Here is a 15,501-nt window from a genome sequence, read left to right on the forward strand (position 1 = left end):
CGACATATGATCCAAAAGGTCACATGACCAAGACAGACACCAGGAGCCAAACCGCTGAAGTGCGATTTCATTGGAGAGCAACAAACAGCACAGTCACTGTGCCTGAGTAATTTGTTTTTATTTTTCAGATTTCAGGGATGATCCTTAACGTATTTTTAGTCGTCCAGCAGCAGAACGCTTCAGATAATCCGCCCCTTTTCATCTAAAACCACAGCATGAGGTGTCATTGCTTGTAAAGGCGAACAACAAATGCCCATGACCACCACACACAATGAGGTATACTGGCACAGTAATTTCTTTTTGTTTAGCGGTTTAAGAAAGGGTAATGCAACTAAACCATCCGCCACATTATAATACCTTATATTTCAGCCTGAGGCCTACAGGTGACACATGAGGATGTTCAAATTAACAGAAGAGGATTTCTGATTATCTCTGTGATGTCTAGTGGAGCATGATTTGTGGGGCTGTCTTTGGTATGTTGGTAGACAACTGCAACCCAATTAATAAGATTATTGACTTCCAAACATAAACATTATACACGTATACTAGCACTGCAATGTATAGGACAGCAGCAGTGCAAGATCTTTGCTGAGAAGTAGAGCTGTTACTGCACCAATGTTGGGACAAACTCCCTATTAAAACGTTGGATGAGCATGTGTCCACAAACTTTTGGACCTATACTAAAGCTATGTAGTCCTACCGGTTCTTTCCAGGTTCTGGACTACTCCACGTGATCACATCTGGAAACATTTGCCTCTCCAAGGACCTTGCTTAGTCCACAAACTTCTGGACCTTTACTAAAGCCATACTATCCTACGATCCCTTCCAGATTCTGCACTACTTCACATGATCACATCTGTTGCTTGTATTATCTCCATAGTAAATAGTAAAGCACTGCCGATAGAATAGGATGCTCTGGAGCTGCCATACACGAGCCTGAGGTCACTATGCCCAATGGCAAGCGTAAGCTAGGGTATAAAGGCGTATAAAGCCCCTCAGAATTGGACTGTGGAGCAGTGGAGCTGCATCCTCTGCTGTGCTAGACCTCAGTCCAATACTGGTGAGATGAATAGGCGTGCAGAACTGATCGCCCAACATCAATTATGCTCTTGTGGCTGAATGCAGTCTAATATTCACAGCAATGTTCCAAGATCTAGTGCAAAGCTTTCACAGAAGAGTAAAGCAGGGCCAAACTCCCTAATAATACCCTTGATTTATATGATCCTACCGGTCCTTTCCAGATTCTAGACCCCTTCACGTGATCACATCTGAAAGCATGCACTTCTCCAAGGCCTTGCTTAGTCAGCATAACCATAGTGAGATACTCAGCACATCATCCATCCAGAGGGGCCTGTCTCTCAGGATCAAACCAGTTGCTTTTTAGAGAAGTGACCCAACAAAAAGGCACCCCAATAATACATAATACACAAAAGCGGAAAAGAAACCGGGAAACGTCCCCCGTTACAGCTTGCTGTTGAGTTGTATGGATTCTCTGCAGCGTTTTCGAGCACAGTCATCAAACTTCAGGGCTTTTTGTGTTAGTAAAATGCTGGAGAGAGTGAGTGCAGTGACCTAAATAGAAAAGACCTCGAATTCGAGTGAGGAGGAATCCAAGCCAAGCTGTTTGGAAATGGCTGTCAGTGCTCCAAAGTTCTGCTGACTAAAGAGCTGCTCAGTACTACGAGCACTGCAGCCATGTGGGCCTGAGAATAGCCTGGCTTATAGATGGATGAAAACAACATGCTCTCATGTTACATTGCTGTTCTGTGTGAAGTTTTTTACTGGGAGAAAGTGCGTCTGAAAGGGCTAGAATGGCACAAACGGGTAGAAAACTCATACTCCTTAATCCTCCATTCAGGAGTAATGAAAACACTGTGATAACCACATGGGAACTCGCTGCCGTTTCCATGTGATCAGTTCGGTGTGCATGTTTTTAGAGATTTGCAGCCTCGGAGCAATGTTGTTTAACCCTTTCAACACTACAGGCCTGTTTGTGGGCCTTCTTCCTCTTAAATAACCCATATTACATAGTAATTGCTCTGTAATTTATAATAGCTACTGAATAATTAGTATGCATGAATGAAGAAAATGCAGATATTTTAGTGCAGTAGTCCTGTATGACCTAAATTAATAAATACATAAATCAAATAGTGGCTTGAAATATCTATCTAAGCATCTAAACATATGATACCAATCATTTTATAGCTCTTGAAACCCTAAAGGCCTGTATGTGGGCCCATACTTCAGCTCCTTTCCCTCAAACGACACGTCACCTATCAGTCACTGAGTGGTTTATAGTATTTACTGAATAATTATTAGCTACTGATTAGTAGGTCTTAAAAATAAAACCTCAGAAATATGTCAAGGGTTCATAGGTTAAAGTCTCTGATCCTTTACCTCCCTCTGATCACATTCTGTAAATGTTCATGCCAGTGAATGGCATAGTGTTTGGGCCTACTACTATTATGAAATCCAAGTCAGGTATGAACATCTGTCTCTGCTGAGTGAAAGCTCAGCTCTTTTAGCTAGAGACCTGTGTCACGTTTATATGACTGATAAGCTGCCGTGGTTCCAGGTAGACAATCAATAAAAGAGACAAGCGCTGGTACACAGAGCACAGATCTGAAGGACTCTGCTTAGGCTACATGTAAGCAAGCCTGAGCTCCCCAAACAAATATGCATCCAGCTTATCCAGGGTCTTGCCTGCTTATTACATTGAACATGCTAAATTGCATCTTGTGTAAAATTGCAAGACTAATTAGGTTGATGTTCACCATCAACCATCAGGAACATGTCATTAAATTTGAAAGTGGAATGATTGTTGGTTTTAGGTGGGCTGGTTTGAGGATTTCTAGAACAGAGAAACATCCAGATAGTGTCAGTTCTGCAGATGGAAACGCCTTGTTGATGAGAGAGGTCAACAGAGACTGACCAGGCTGGTTGGAACTGACAGAAAGGCTATGATAACTCATATGATTTCCACAATTGTGGCGACCAGAAAAGAGTCCAGGATTGATGAGCTGCAACAGCAGAACACCATGTCAGGTTTCACTTCTATCAGTCAAGAACAGAAAGCTGAGGCTGCAGTGGCCATACAAACTGAGGTACACAGAGGGTAGGATACTAACACCTCAAATTCATGGACCGAACCTGCCTGGTGTCAACAGTCGAGCACACTTCGGGCCTGTTGATGCCAGTCAAGCAGCCTATTTGAGTAGTGACATCCCCTCATGGCCTAATTGACCCTTTTTTAATGTCTAAGCTTCAGTTTGAGAGACTTTCGCTTTGTGACTTTGGTGGATTATCATGCTGGGATTAATGTTCTTCAGTGTTCATCCCAGTCACCATATCTGAAGATCACTTTTGGGGTGTGGTAGAAAAATCAGCAGGAATTGTGTGATGCAATCGTTCATTTCAACATGGACCAGAATCTCAAACAAACATTTCCAGCATCTGCTTGAATCCATGCCACGAACTGCAGCTGTTTCGAGAGTATTCCTAATAAATAAACTGCTCGCTGAGTGTATAAACGCATAGTACTACAATAGATTGTTGTAACGGCCTATCAATTACACTACATGCAAAGAAGGCCACTGTATTCTCCCTCTCAAGCTCCTGAACTCCAGTCACGGCGACACAGGGCTTTAAGCAGGGAGTAGCTTACATCAGGTACACAGAGAGGTGACATAATTTAAATAGACCACACATTCCTGCGGTTGCCCTGGCCTGAGGTTAAGGCAGGATGACCTCAGTGAATATGGGACTATGTTATGGGAGTGTGAGGTTTGGGAATGGGAGGGGGGGGTATTTCTTCTGAGTAAACACACATGGATATTGCTTGCCAACAGAAACTACCTCCTAATAAGGTTCTGTCGTTTGTTCTGTCGCGAAAAGTTTATGGCCTAAGGACTAAGGACTAAGCACTAAGCTTGTGCCATACATACATGCTATAAGATAATAAAAAAAAAACACAGGACAGGGATTGCTAAGGTTTCAAACAAGTACATCAAACTATTGTGCAAAAGCATGAGGTAAGAAAGTAAAGACAATGGCACAGGATGGGTGGGCTGTTCTCCCTTCAAAACAGGGCAGCCCTGTTTGTGGGGGCGGGTCACGTGACCGCGCCCAGGGACGCCGCCGTGCGCATGCGCCTGGCGTTCATAAACACGGCGAGCTGCTCGGAGGGAGCAGAGGGCTCTGAGCGGAGCGGGGAATTAAGGCTGAGAAGCGGCTCGTTTTTCTCCTTTTTAACGCTTTAAACAGCAAGCCTCCACCGGGGGTTATTTCTTTCCAACTTCAGCTACAGTGATAGCTAAGTTTGGAGGGGAGAGAAGAGAAAATTCGCGCTGTTTCGTAGGAAATATCTTTTTTTGTCCTGTAATTTCTTTGTTGGGGATTATTTGACACGAAGGGATAAACAGACTAGACTACTATTTTTTTTTTTTGCACAAGGAAAAATAAATACAACGACATGGAAAACGGTACACCCAAGAAACCCTGTTGTGGTAAGTTTTTTTTTATTATTTAATTATTATTATTTTATTTTACATATATATATAGATTTAATGCTGAAGCTCTAAATTAAATAGCTATGTTTCAATGCACAACAAAATATGGCCTTGCAGAAGCAATACTTAAAGTCCTGTTAAAGTCCTGTTAAAGTCCTGTTAAAGTCCTGTGTATTCCTTTGCAGACGCTGTCCGTGATTTCTTCACATCTGCAAAGTTCCTAATCTACCTTGGACATGCCCTGTCAACTTGGGTGAGTGTTCCTCGAGCCTCAAAAAGCTGCACATTTGCATGCAAGCATGCAAACCTGTACGTTTGCCCAGCTTGACCAGTTCCCACAGGTGTACACAGGTGGTGTCATAACGCATCCTGCCTGCAGTCCCCAGCTTTGCTGACAAATAGGCTGCAATCTTGCTGACAGCGGCTTCTTTTGAGCTCCAGCCCTAAAGTGCATGGACTACAACAGCCAGAGATCATGTCAGGTTCCACTTCTGTCAGCCAGGAATGCTGAGCAAAGCTGAGGCTGCAGTGCGGAGAGCGGCTCAATGGACAACAACAAAAAAGTAGTACCTGAAGTGTGCACACCTGAGTAGTCAGGATCTTGGATAAACCCAAACGATGACCAGCCGTCCCGTGTGTCAGATCCTGAGATGTCCCTTATCCTGCGTCCACTCACCTTGCTTCTGCTTTTCAGGGGGATCGTATGTGGAATTTCGCCGTTGCCGTGTTTCTGGTGGAGCTGTATGGCAACAGTTTGCTCCTGACGGCTGTGTATGGCCTGGTGGTGGCCGGCTCGGTTCTCTTACTGGGCGCCATCATTGGGGACTGGGTGGACAAAAACCCTCGACTCAAGGGTACAACTCTTGGCTCTTATTTATTATTGTTTTGAACGTAAAAGCATGTTAAGGACCTTTGCGAGGATAATTCTTTTCCATAATAATAAATATAATATTAATAAAAAAAGGCTAACAGATGATTTCTCTCTTTCACTCCAGTGGCCCAGACCTCCCTGCTCGTCCAGAACTGTTCAGTTATCCTGTGCGGCATCCTACTGATGGTGGTCTTCCAGTTCAAGGAACAGCTCACCATCCTCTACAGTGGCTGGTTGCTTGTGAGTAATGTAGAACTGTAGTCCTGCTACATTAAATGAACTAGCGGCTTGTCATATCATAACGTGGGGTCATTGCAGTGAGTTGTGATGATCAATAATTGTCTTGCTGTAGCTCTCATGACTCTGAACCTCTTGAACCGGTGTGATGATTAGCTCAGAACTGTAAAATATGAAGAAATATGAACTTCTTCTAACAGGCTGCTGTAGTCAGGTGTAGTCGTTGTTAGATTTTCGGTGCTTTAGTCCGTTAACCCTTTGTGCCTAGGCTTAATGCATAGATATATTAATATTTAGTAACTAACTACTTCAAATTTCTTCTTACCTTTAGACGTAATATGCAGGGTATGTAGTTAAGAGTTAAAAGTGAGGAGTTGTAGTCTGGAGCTTTTAAAGGGTTTAAGGGTTTAAACTGCAGGCCTGATATTCCTTATTAATCCTAAGCCTTATTATTCTGTAATTACTATGGATAGTTTGGTAATTACTATGTAACGAATATGTAATTTGAGTAGTCATAAATGGTCTATGTGAGTCTTTTAACTACGTGAGGTTAAAAGTCCCTCTTTTTCCTTTCCGTTTATGACATTAGTGTGGATTTCTGTAGCAAAAACAGTGAGAATTAATGTTAGCACTGTAACTTTAAGACTATAGATATATGTGTAAATAACCTCTGTTCTATTTGGCCTCATTTAAAAAGCAGCCAGGGCCGAAACGCTCCTCGTAAACTCAGCATTAGTGCGTGTGCTGAGCTGTTGTAGGCTGAAGTAATAGTCAGAAATGGCAGTTATATATCAAATCTGCCCTAATTTGGGCCTTTAAAGGGTTAAATGGCCCTTTTTTTTGTAGTTTTTACCCACATTTCAATTCTATTTTTAAGAGGCCTCTGTCAGGCGAAGAGTGTCTGTGTGTCTGTGTGTATTTGACGGAACATGAGAGCGAAATGGCCCTTCTGACTGCACTGTCAGCAGGACTCGGAGGGCTCGTGTGTAAGGGAGACGTGCAGCATGTGTAGCTTTAGTGTGGCACAGTTTTAACTCGACAACACAAAACAGCACAGCCATGTTTCTCACTGTCACTGGGGTAATGGAGCAGCCATAAGGCAAACAGCGTCTGACCATTGTTGTTGTTTTTGTTCTGGAGCGCTCCTGAAACGCGGGAAAGCATTCATCCCTCTAAATAGCTCATTGCTGCTGCGAGAAAACCTCATAACCACATTTTGACACAGTGTATTACTGTTATTAGTAGCAGTAGGTCTAGTAGTGTGTAATCGAGAGTGAGTTCTTTTTTCATCATTGTCTACACTGTTTCATGGGTCTCTCCTCAACCTGATATGTCACCTGTACGGAATTTCAGTATTAGTGTGTTTCAGTGATATGCAGTACTGTGCAAATCATTCAGGCAGCAGAGCAAGCCGCTTATCTGAGCAGTGTGTGTTTATTTCCTCAGTAAAACACTGATATTAGAATAAACACTAATAATAACACTCCTCCAGAAAGTGGTGGTGGTGGTTCTCCATCACTGTGTTCATCATTAGAACATCTCCAAAGTTCTCCTCTCTCATGTAGTCTGGTATTATTTAGAGTTCTCCTCAGATCAACGCCTGGTTTGGTGGTAACTCAGGGCTTAATGATGGTAAATCAGGTGAGCTGCTGCTGATACTGCTAATGCAGTTGAACACATGAGTCCAGGAGAAACTTAGAGGAACCAAGCTCTGTTCTTCAGACTAGCTCATAAGATCTCACCTACTTTCTACAGCTGTTCCTACCTGGCTGAAGCTCATGCAGAAGTTAGTGTAGTGTTTCAACCCAGACTGCTTTTTGAATTGAGGCACAATACAGGGCTTCCACTGAGAACAGAGGTCATTTACAGCTACGCTATATGTCCAAATGTTTGTGGACATCTCTTCTAATGAATGCATTCAGCTACTTCAAGTTGCACCCATTGCTGACACAGATGTACATATTGACTGGTGCCTGTAGAGAAGTATTGCGCCTATTGGCACCATGCCTGGGGTACATGGGTTAAAAGCCCCCCAGCACTGAAGTGTGGAGCACTGGAACTGTGAGATGGGTGGTGATCGTCATCGCCAACATCCTGACCTCACTAACGATCTTGGCGCTGAATGCAATCAAATCCTCACTGCAATGCACCTCCAAAATCTAGCAGGAAGCCTTCTTCCCTGGACAGTAGAGACAGTTACCCCAACAGAAGCAGGATAAACTCTTTTTTAATATCCTTAATTTCAGAAGAAACAATCAAGCAGGTGTCCCAATACTTTTGTCCATGTAGTGTATCAGTCTTAAAGGCACAGGGGAATATAAAATACCAGGAAATGTTGAATGTGGGATTTGAATTTAACAGCAGTGTTGTTTTCTCCCTTACAGACGACATGCTACATTATGGTCATCACCATCGCCAACATTGCGAATCTGGCCAGTACTGCCATGTCCATCACTATTCAGCGGGACTGGGTGGTGGTGGTTGCTGGAGATGACCGGAGCAGCCTGGCAGGTCAGGCTTCAGCAGTTTTGTTTTTCCCCACTCATGATACTGGATAAACAGAAGAGCTGCTACCTTTGAGCCCCAACTATTTTATAACTCCTTTCCTCCGGCTAATAAAACAATCTTAGACTTCCTGTTATTTAATCCCCTTCCCGGGTCGACCGTTGGAACCGGATTTAACGGTGGTTCCGGAGGTCCATCGGGCGAATGAACTCCACATGTCCTCAATGAAAGCTATTAAGATGTCTCAGATGAACCTGGTAACCCTGCAGGGACCATGCAGTTACTGTGGGACTTTATTATAGAGCTACAGGCAATGTAGGCAGGTGCAGCTCACATAAACTACTCACTGACTCAAGTTTGTGGCCCTTTGTTTTTCTGTTGTAGACATGAACGCCACGGTGAGAATCATCGACCAACTGACCAATATTCTGGCTCCCATGCTGGTGGGCCAGATCATGTCCTTCGGTTCCCATTTCATGGGCTGTGGTTTCATCGCTGGCTGGAACCTCTGCTCCATGTGTCTGGAATACTTCCTTCTCTGGAAGGTCTACCAGAAGACCCCAGCGCTTGCCATCAAGGCAGGCCAGAAGGACACTGGCGACCAGGAGTTGAAACAGCTCAGCATTCAGAAAGGTGGGTCCTTTGTAGTCGTCTTCTTTTCCTCTCTTTTTTTTTACAGTGCTGTTTTGCAAGCCGTTGATGAAAACGAATGGAAGCGGTTGCGAGATAACAGCTTGTCTTATGAAACACTCATCATGACTCAGCAGATTTGTTTTCCTTTGTGGCTTTACTAATACTCTTCCTGCCTATAAAGAAAGAGAGAGAGAGTATTATGTATTATTTTCCTCTGTTTATATAAGAGAGCTTCTTACTGTCCTATTATTTACACTGTTTACGTCCTTAGGCCCTTATTCATTAGTGTCTGAAAGAGTCCTTCCTTCATACTACAGTGTTTATTAGATAACACAAGGCTGATCCTAGATCAGCATGCTTGTCCTGTGGGTCTTGTGGTTGCGAAATATGACTTTCTCTTATGAAAGACCTGTGACTGATATACTGTTATCTTTTCTTTTGTGTTTTTAATGATATTTTTCTCATTTTAAAGCAAATTATGATGGAAAAAAACAGCTCATTGGTATCTAATGAGGCACACTCAGTCTCACGTGACTGATATGCTGATATGCTTGTATCGTGTTTTGTTTTTCTCAGAACTGGAGAACACAGAAGGCCCGGCCGAAGGTTCTCAGCTGATGAATGAATCTGCTGTGAAGTCTGCTAAAGAGCAGAACCCAGGTTGCTGCTACCAGATGTCTGAACCCCTCCGCACCTTCCGGGACGGCTGGGTGGCGTACTATAACCAGTCCATTTTCTTTGCTGGAATGTCCCTGGCTTTCCTCTACATGACCGTACTGGGCTTCGACTGCATCACCACAGGCTACGCCTACACCCAGGGCCTCAACGGCTCCATCCTCAGCCTGCTCATGGGCGCCTCGGCCGTGTCGGGCATCTGCGGGACGGTGGCCTTCACCTGGGTGAGAAAGAAGTGCGGCCTGATCCGGACCGGTTTCATCGCCGGAATGGCCCAGCTGTCCTGCCTGACGCTCTGCGTGGTGTCCGTCTTCGCCCCTGGCAGCCCCTTCGACCTGAGCGTATCTCCTTTCCAGAGCATGGTCAGCCATCTGCTGGGCGACAACGCTCCCCTGCCCGAGGGCCCCACCGATGCCAGCATGGTCACCACAGATGTACAGGGCCTGCTCAACATCTCCACCATGCACTCCGAGGAGGTTCCACATATCGAGTCCTACCTGTCTGTCAGTCTCCTGTTTGCTGGAGTTATTGCTGCTAGAGTTGGTAAGTAGACGTGCAGTAAGTAGAATAATTTTACAAACCTATTCCTCTAATGTTATTTCTCTGTTTGTTCTTTATGGACAAACGTCTTTACACAACACATTCATGCAATTTGAGGTAGGAATGCAACACTGTGGGTATTTTGGGTCAATGGCATGTCAAAGGCAGTAGATAGACATTTATCTTAATATATCTGTATTCGTATTACACAGACTTTTTAACTATGAATTACAAATGCAATACTATTTTATAGATATATTAATAGGTATAGACTTAAGCCCAAAATACACACTGTATATATTTTTTATTAGAGTAGTAAACTTTTTGCCTCAGACATTTTTTTTTAATAATGCTCAATCACAGTTACTCTGTCCTTTATAACATAAAAGAATAAAAAAGTCTATATCATCAGTGTGGCCGGTGCAAAAGGGTATCTTATGTAGTTGAACATTTTTTCTTAATGCCTCACATTCTGAGAAATTCATGCACAACATGCACAACCTGTTTAACTACAAGTTTTCTGTAATGTTTAGGTCAGGGGACTGTGAGGGCCATTTAAAATAAAAAAATCCACCCATGCAGTATTGCCAAAGCCACTGGCAGCAACACAACCCCATAGCATGACAGATCCGCCCCTCATGCATCACAGTTGGCAAGGTGTTCTTTTCATGAAATGCTAAATTGCTGATTGTGGCCAAATGGGGTTGTTTCGACCTTATTAGTCCACAGCACGTGTAACCAAAACTCATCTGGCTTCTCAAATTTTGAGCTTTGTTACACAGTAGACCAGCTTTTTGACTTTCGTTTGGATTCTGGCCAGCATATGAGCAGCTCTTTTCGTGAGTTTTGTTGGTCTTCCAGATCTCACAGTTCCCCATAACTCCTACTTCTTAATATGTTGCCCTGTAGAAACACAAACTACTGAAACCCCTTTATTGGCCATTTTTTAACAGCCTTCTGCTGCCTTGGGGGCACTGATTACTTTGTTCCCAGATATTTTGACAGTTACTCAGAGGGGCCTGTGATTACGAAGTCATAGCACAAGGTTTGAGAAGTCGGAGAGTATGTAAAGCTTGGAAATGTGATTCAGCTGACTGCTTCTAATTGCAGTAGTCTATGCTAAGTCTATGCTTAGAGTGCCTAAAGCTTTGCACAGGTCACACTGATACAGAGGCCACACTCTACAGAGAGTGTGTTTACTACTTCTTAATATGATTAAATGTTACAATGTATAGTTTGGCAAAATTGGGACATTGGGAGCAAGTGAGTAAGGATTTAGGCATGCAGTTTGGTCAGTGCTATTTGGTGGGGTATATGCTGTCCCATTGTTTAGACACATTAGCCTTGAAGTTAGACTTTGGATACCAAGCATGTCTTGTCTGATCGGCTACGTTTGGGGCTAGGAGAAAGAATGTAGGAGGTGTACGTTTTCACTGAAGTACCACTTTAAATATCTTGACGTTTAGAAAAATGCACGTTCATGCACTTCTATTTTATCTTAATTGCTGCATTACTGGAGTCAGAAAGCAGCAGTAGGATGTCAGTACGACCCGACAGCTATAAAGCCAACCTTTGATGCCAATCGATCATAGCGTCTGCTGATCTGCTGTGTTTATGTGGCAGTAAAAGAGCTGCATGACACTTGGTGACTCATTTCCTGATTTCTTGCTTTTTCAGGTCTTTGGTCTTTTGACTTGACTGTGACCCAGCTTATCCAAGAGAATGTGGCCGAGGCCGAACGCGGGGTGATCAACGGCGTCCAGAACTCCATGAACTACCTCCTCGACCTGCTGCACTTTGTCATGGTCATCCTGGCGCCTAACCAAGAAGCCTTCGGCCTGCTGGTCATCATCTCCGTCTCCTTCGTCGCCATGGGGCACATGATGTACTTTAGGTTTGCCTTCAAGAGCCTCAGGAGTCGGCTTTTCCTGTGCTGTTCGCCCGAGCAGAAAACGGATGACCCTCCCTCACTTGCCGTGTAAGCTGTTAAAAAGACGCTACCCCTCAATACGATGATATCTGTATTACTCTCTTACTCAGAGTCACTGCGCAAGGGATCCATATTGTACTAACATGCTTGCAGAGCTAGTATATATATATATATATATATATATATATATATATATATAAATGTATATACACACAGTTTAGTTTAACCCAAAGCCTCCGCCAGCGTAGATCTCATTAGGCATAAGCTATATTAGCCAAGTAGAGCAGGCACACTGCGTTCTGCACAGGCCCGTGAAGCTTGGAAGCTGAGCTTTCGGCCTCTCTTGCTTTTTTTTTTTTGCATGCTTTGTGTTTCTGAGGAAAGAAAGAAACACAAAACTGCCTTCATCAGTCATTAGTTCTCCAGTACGCTCGGCTGCTGTAGCGTGTTTAATTCTACAGTACGTCTGGCTGCTGCGCCGTGTTGCTTGTGACCTGTGTGACTGTGTATACCTACAACACAGGGATATTTATTTGACCTTTTTTTGCCTGATTGTTCATAGCAAATGCATGCTTAAATATGTAGAGGATTTATAGAAGTTACTCATTCAGGAATATTATTATAACATCTATAGTCGATGTTTTCAGCTTTGGTGGTGCTAATATGTTATGCGAAAGCTATGCACTCACGTATTCGAATATATAAACACTGTTTTTGTTTTTTTTTACACTTATCCAAAGTGGAATTCAATTTTTCAGCTTGAGGAAGTGAGGGAATAACAACAACCGTTTGTCTGCTTTAGTACATTCCAGATGTTATTGGTGCGAACTGATATTGTGTAGCCGTTTCTGTTGACTTTTCTGCTGAAGGCCCTGGTGCACTTAAAAAGAAATCCCCCCAATGGCAACTTAACCCTAAACCCCAACCACTGTAGCTCACACTTTATGTCTGCTTGATTTCATAAGATGATTCTATTGGTAGTCTTCTTTTTTTTTCCTCATTAGATTGTTACACAAGCACTTTACGTAATTTAGACTTCGAGCAATGCATCTTCAGGCCTTCCTGATTCGTTGAAAAATACACTTTGCACAACTTTCAGTCATTGCCTTCTCGCACCAACAATAGCAAAGAGTTTGGGAGTTAATGGGAGCGGTCCTGCATCAGCTAACCAACTGCCCAGCCAAGATAAGCCTGAACCTTTTCCTCCGCCTCACCTGAAACATCTTCCCAAAACACAATTCCGAGAAGTAACAGCACGTTCGGAATAACCACGCTGGCTCATGTGACCTCCCTTTCCTTTCCCCCCAAAGAGTTTCCACCTTGCAGGTTCAGCAGACTTGTCGCTCCAGACATTTCCTGAGCAGAAAGTAAACACTGCCGCTTATTGTAGCCCACGTTTGGTGCTAGGTGTTGCCTAACCTGCCAAACCAGAAAGCGCAGACTTGGTGAAATGACCTCCCCTGCTGGAAACCGCAGCTGAAAGCATGCGGACCTTTTCGTAACAGTTGTATAACGTCGAGGTCGGAGAGCAGCATGGGTCGGCCATATGCAGGGAACAGGGAGGGCATTATTCTGCTGTTGGGGCAGAATGCTGAGTCAGCACTCCGGCGGAGGACTGCTATGTTGGGGTTTTCTTTGGCTAAGGGCAGCTGGCCTCTGCTGAAACGCAGGTGTTACGACCTAATGTTGATCTTCAGCGTTGAAGTTCAGCCCAGAAATGTAAAGTCAAGCACATTTCCAGCAACAGGGCACTGATCACTTGAGCTCTATCAGGACTCTTTCGTTAGACTCTTTGAATTCTCTCCTTTTCTCAAACGTGGCAATTTTACTACATTGGTGAATGTGTGTGAAAATGATTTGTGTGTCATGTCACTGTGTTGTGTATATCCATTTTTTTGTTTGTATATCTGTAAAGTTTTTTTTTATTCAGGTGTTCAATGCTAGTTTGAAATGAAAAGCTTCTCGGATTTGCTCCTCCTCCCAGCTGCGGTTCTGTAGTGTTATCAGCGAAACATGTACCACTTCTATATGCTGGAACAAAAGACAGAGCTTACATCCAGATCAATGTGACATTACCCTAAAAGCAAATACACACAATCATGATTTGTATTGTTCTGAGCAGGTTTGGCTCCTTAATCGACTTTGCGCACAAATGACAGTATGATGAACACTCCACTTCAATGGAGGGAGAGCAAACAGCCCAGAAGTTGGATTGCACACGCTCGCTTTAAATTGAAATAAAGAAACTTTCATCCACACGACACGTCTCTGAGGTTTCTCACAAACACACAGCTTGCCTAGTTCCTGTAGAGAAGTAATACCAATAGTGTGGGACTCTCTGGAGCACATAATGCCTAATGCCTGGATGGGTATAAAGCCCCCCAGCATTGAACTGTGTTCTCTGGAATGATGGTTGGTTCCCCATCCAATACTTTTGGGATGAGTTGGGGAGTTTGGGACGATGAGGTGGGGTGGTGATCTTCCAAAATCCTGACCTCAGTAATGCTCTTGTTGCTGAATGCAATCAAATCCTCACAGCAGTTAACATCCAAAATCTAGTAGAAATCCTTCTTCCCTGGACAGTAGAGGCAGTTACTCCAACAAAAGCAGGATCAGCTATTTTTATGATTCCTTGATTTCAGAAGAAACAATGAATAAGCAGGTGTCCCAATACTTTTGTCCATGTTGCGTATATGGTTTAGAAAGGAGTAAAGAGTAGAGCCTGGTTGTATTGATTTGCTGATAACTTGTTCCGATACTGACGTCCATGGTTTTTATCAGTATTGGCAAAACCACAGCAGATAATTAGCTGTTTATTGAGGAGGTTGCAGCATTGATGGGATTTGAACTCCAAATAGCCTGTGGACAGCTGCACCACTGAGTCACCTAAATCACAGCAATGCAGGCCAAACTGTCAGGTAAACTGTCACAGGTACCCAAATCTACCCTTTAGCATTAGAATAAAGTTATACTGCTTACAATAATCATACAGTTATTGTATAAAAGTAAATCAAATCCCTTCATCACTGAGACGTAAACAAGGGCATTCAGAGTGACTCAGATTTCTTTACAGTGGCGGTAATAAGAGCCAGCAGGGGTGTCGTATGGTGGGACAGTGTTGACAATGTTGACAGTGTCAATTTACAGATCATTTAAAAAAAACTAGGTTTTCTTTGAGTGTTGACTATTTCACTGTTTAACACCATACCCTGTGTACCCATCAGCCCAGTGTGTATTTAAATCAGACTGTGGGTTTAATAATGTAATAAATAAATAATATATGAATAAACTATTGTAAACACTGTGTAAGTGCATTAATAACAATATAATGATTCATAATGAATCATCTTTCAGTAATGTAGTTAAATGCAGTCTAATGTCACCATCACCTGTGAACAATGACTGAATGGTTCCATTATGCAGAAAGTAACTTGAATAAAATAAATAAAAAACAACATTTCAGCCCAAAAATAATCAAATAGTCAAATCTAAAACAGAAATCCCAAAGTATACAGGCCAGGACTGCTTATTATAGAAAGTTATAGCTTCTTAGATTGGTATCCTTTGGTCCCTAGCAAAGTGCTGAACAGGCAGCTCACAGT

General features: G+C 43.1%; 1 protein-coding gene across 1 annotated transcript; it reads left to right on the plus strand.

Annotated features, from left to right (window-relative positions):
- Window positions 1-4,179: 4,179 nt before the first annotated feature.
- Window positions 4,180-14,155, plus strand: slc40a1 (solute carrier family 40 member 1). The gene is made up of 8 exons (XM_072685468.1): window positions 4,180-4,505; window positions 4,694-4,761; window positions 5,203-5,362; window positions 5,504-5,619; window positions 8,001-8,127; window positions 8,506-8,754; window positions 9,331-9,972; window positions 11,647-14,155. The coding sequence occupies exons 1-8, from the start codon at window positions 4,472-4,474 to the stop codon at window positions 11,949-11,951; spliced, it is 1,701 nt and encodes a 566-aa protein (XP_072541569.1). The 5' UTR covers window positions 4,180-4,471; the 3' UTR covers window positions 11,952-14,155.
- The last annotated feature ends 1,346 nt before the right edge of the window (window positions 14,156-15,501 follow it).

This window comes from Salminus brasiliensis, chromosome 8, assembly GCF_030463535.1.
Source record: "Salminus brasiliensis chromosome 8, fSalBra1.hap2, whole genome shotgun sequence".
Lineage (NCBI taxonomy): Eukaryota > Metazoa > Chordata > Actinopteri > Characiformes > Bryconidae > Salminus > Salminus brasiliensis.

What these genes read in the sequence shown, in the direction of transcription:
- slc40a1 (XM_072685468.1), top strand. Translation starts at nt 4,472, where the DNA reads ATGGAAAACGGTACACCCAAGAAACCCTGTTGTG. An exon ending in CAAAAACCCTCGACTCAAGG is followed by an intron (nt 5,363 to 5,503) that starts GTACAACTCTTG and finishes CTTTCACTCCAG; the next exon opens with TGGCCCAGACCTCCCTGCTC. An exon ending in ACAGCTCAGCATTCAGAAAG is followed by an intron (nt 8,755 to 9,330) that starts GTGGGTCCTTTG and finishes TGTTTTTCTCAG; the next exon opens with AACTGGAGAACACAGAAGGC.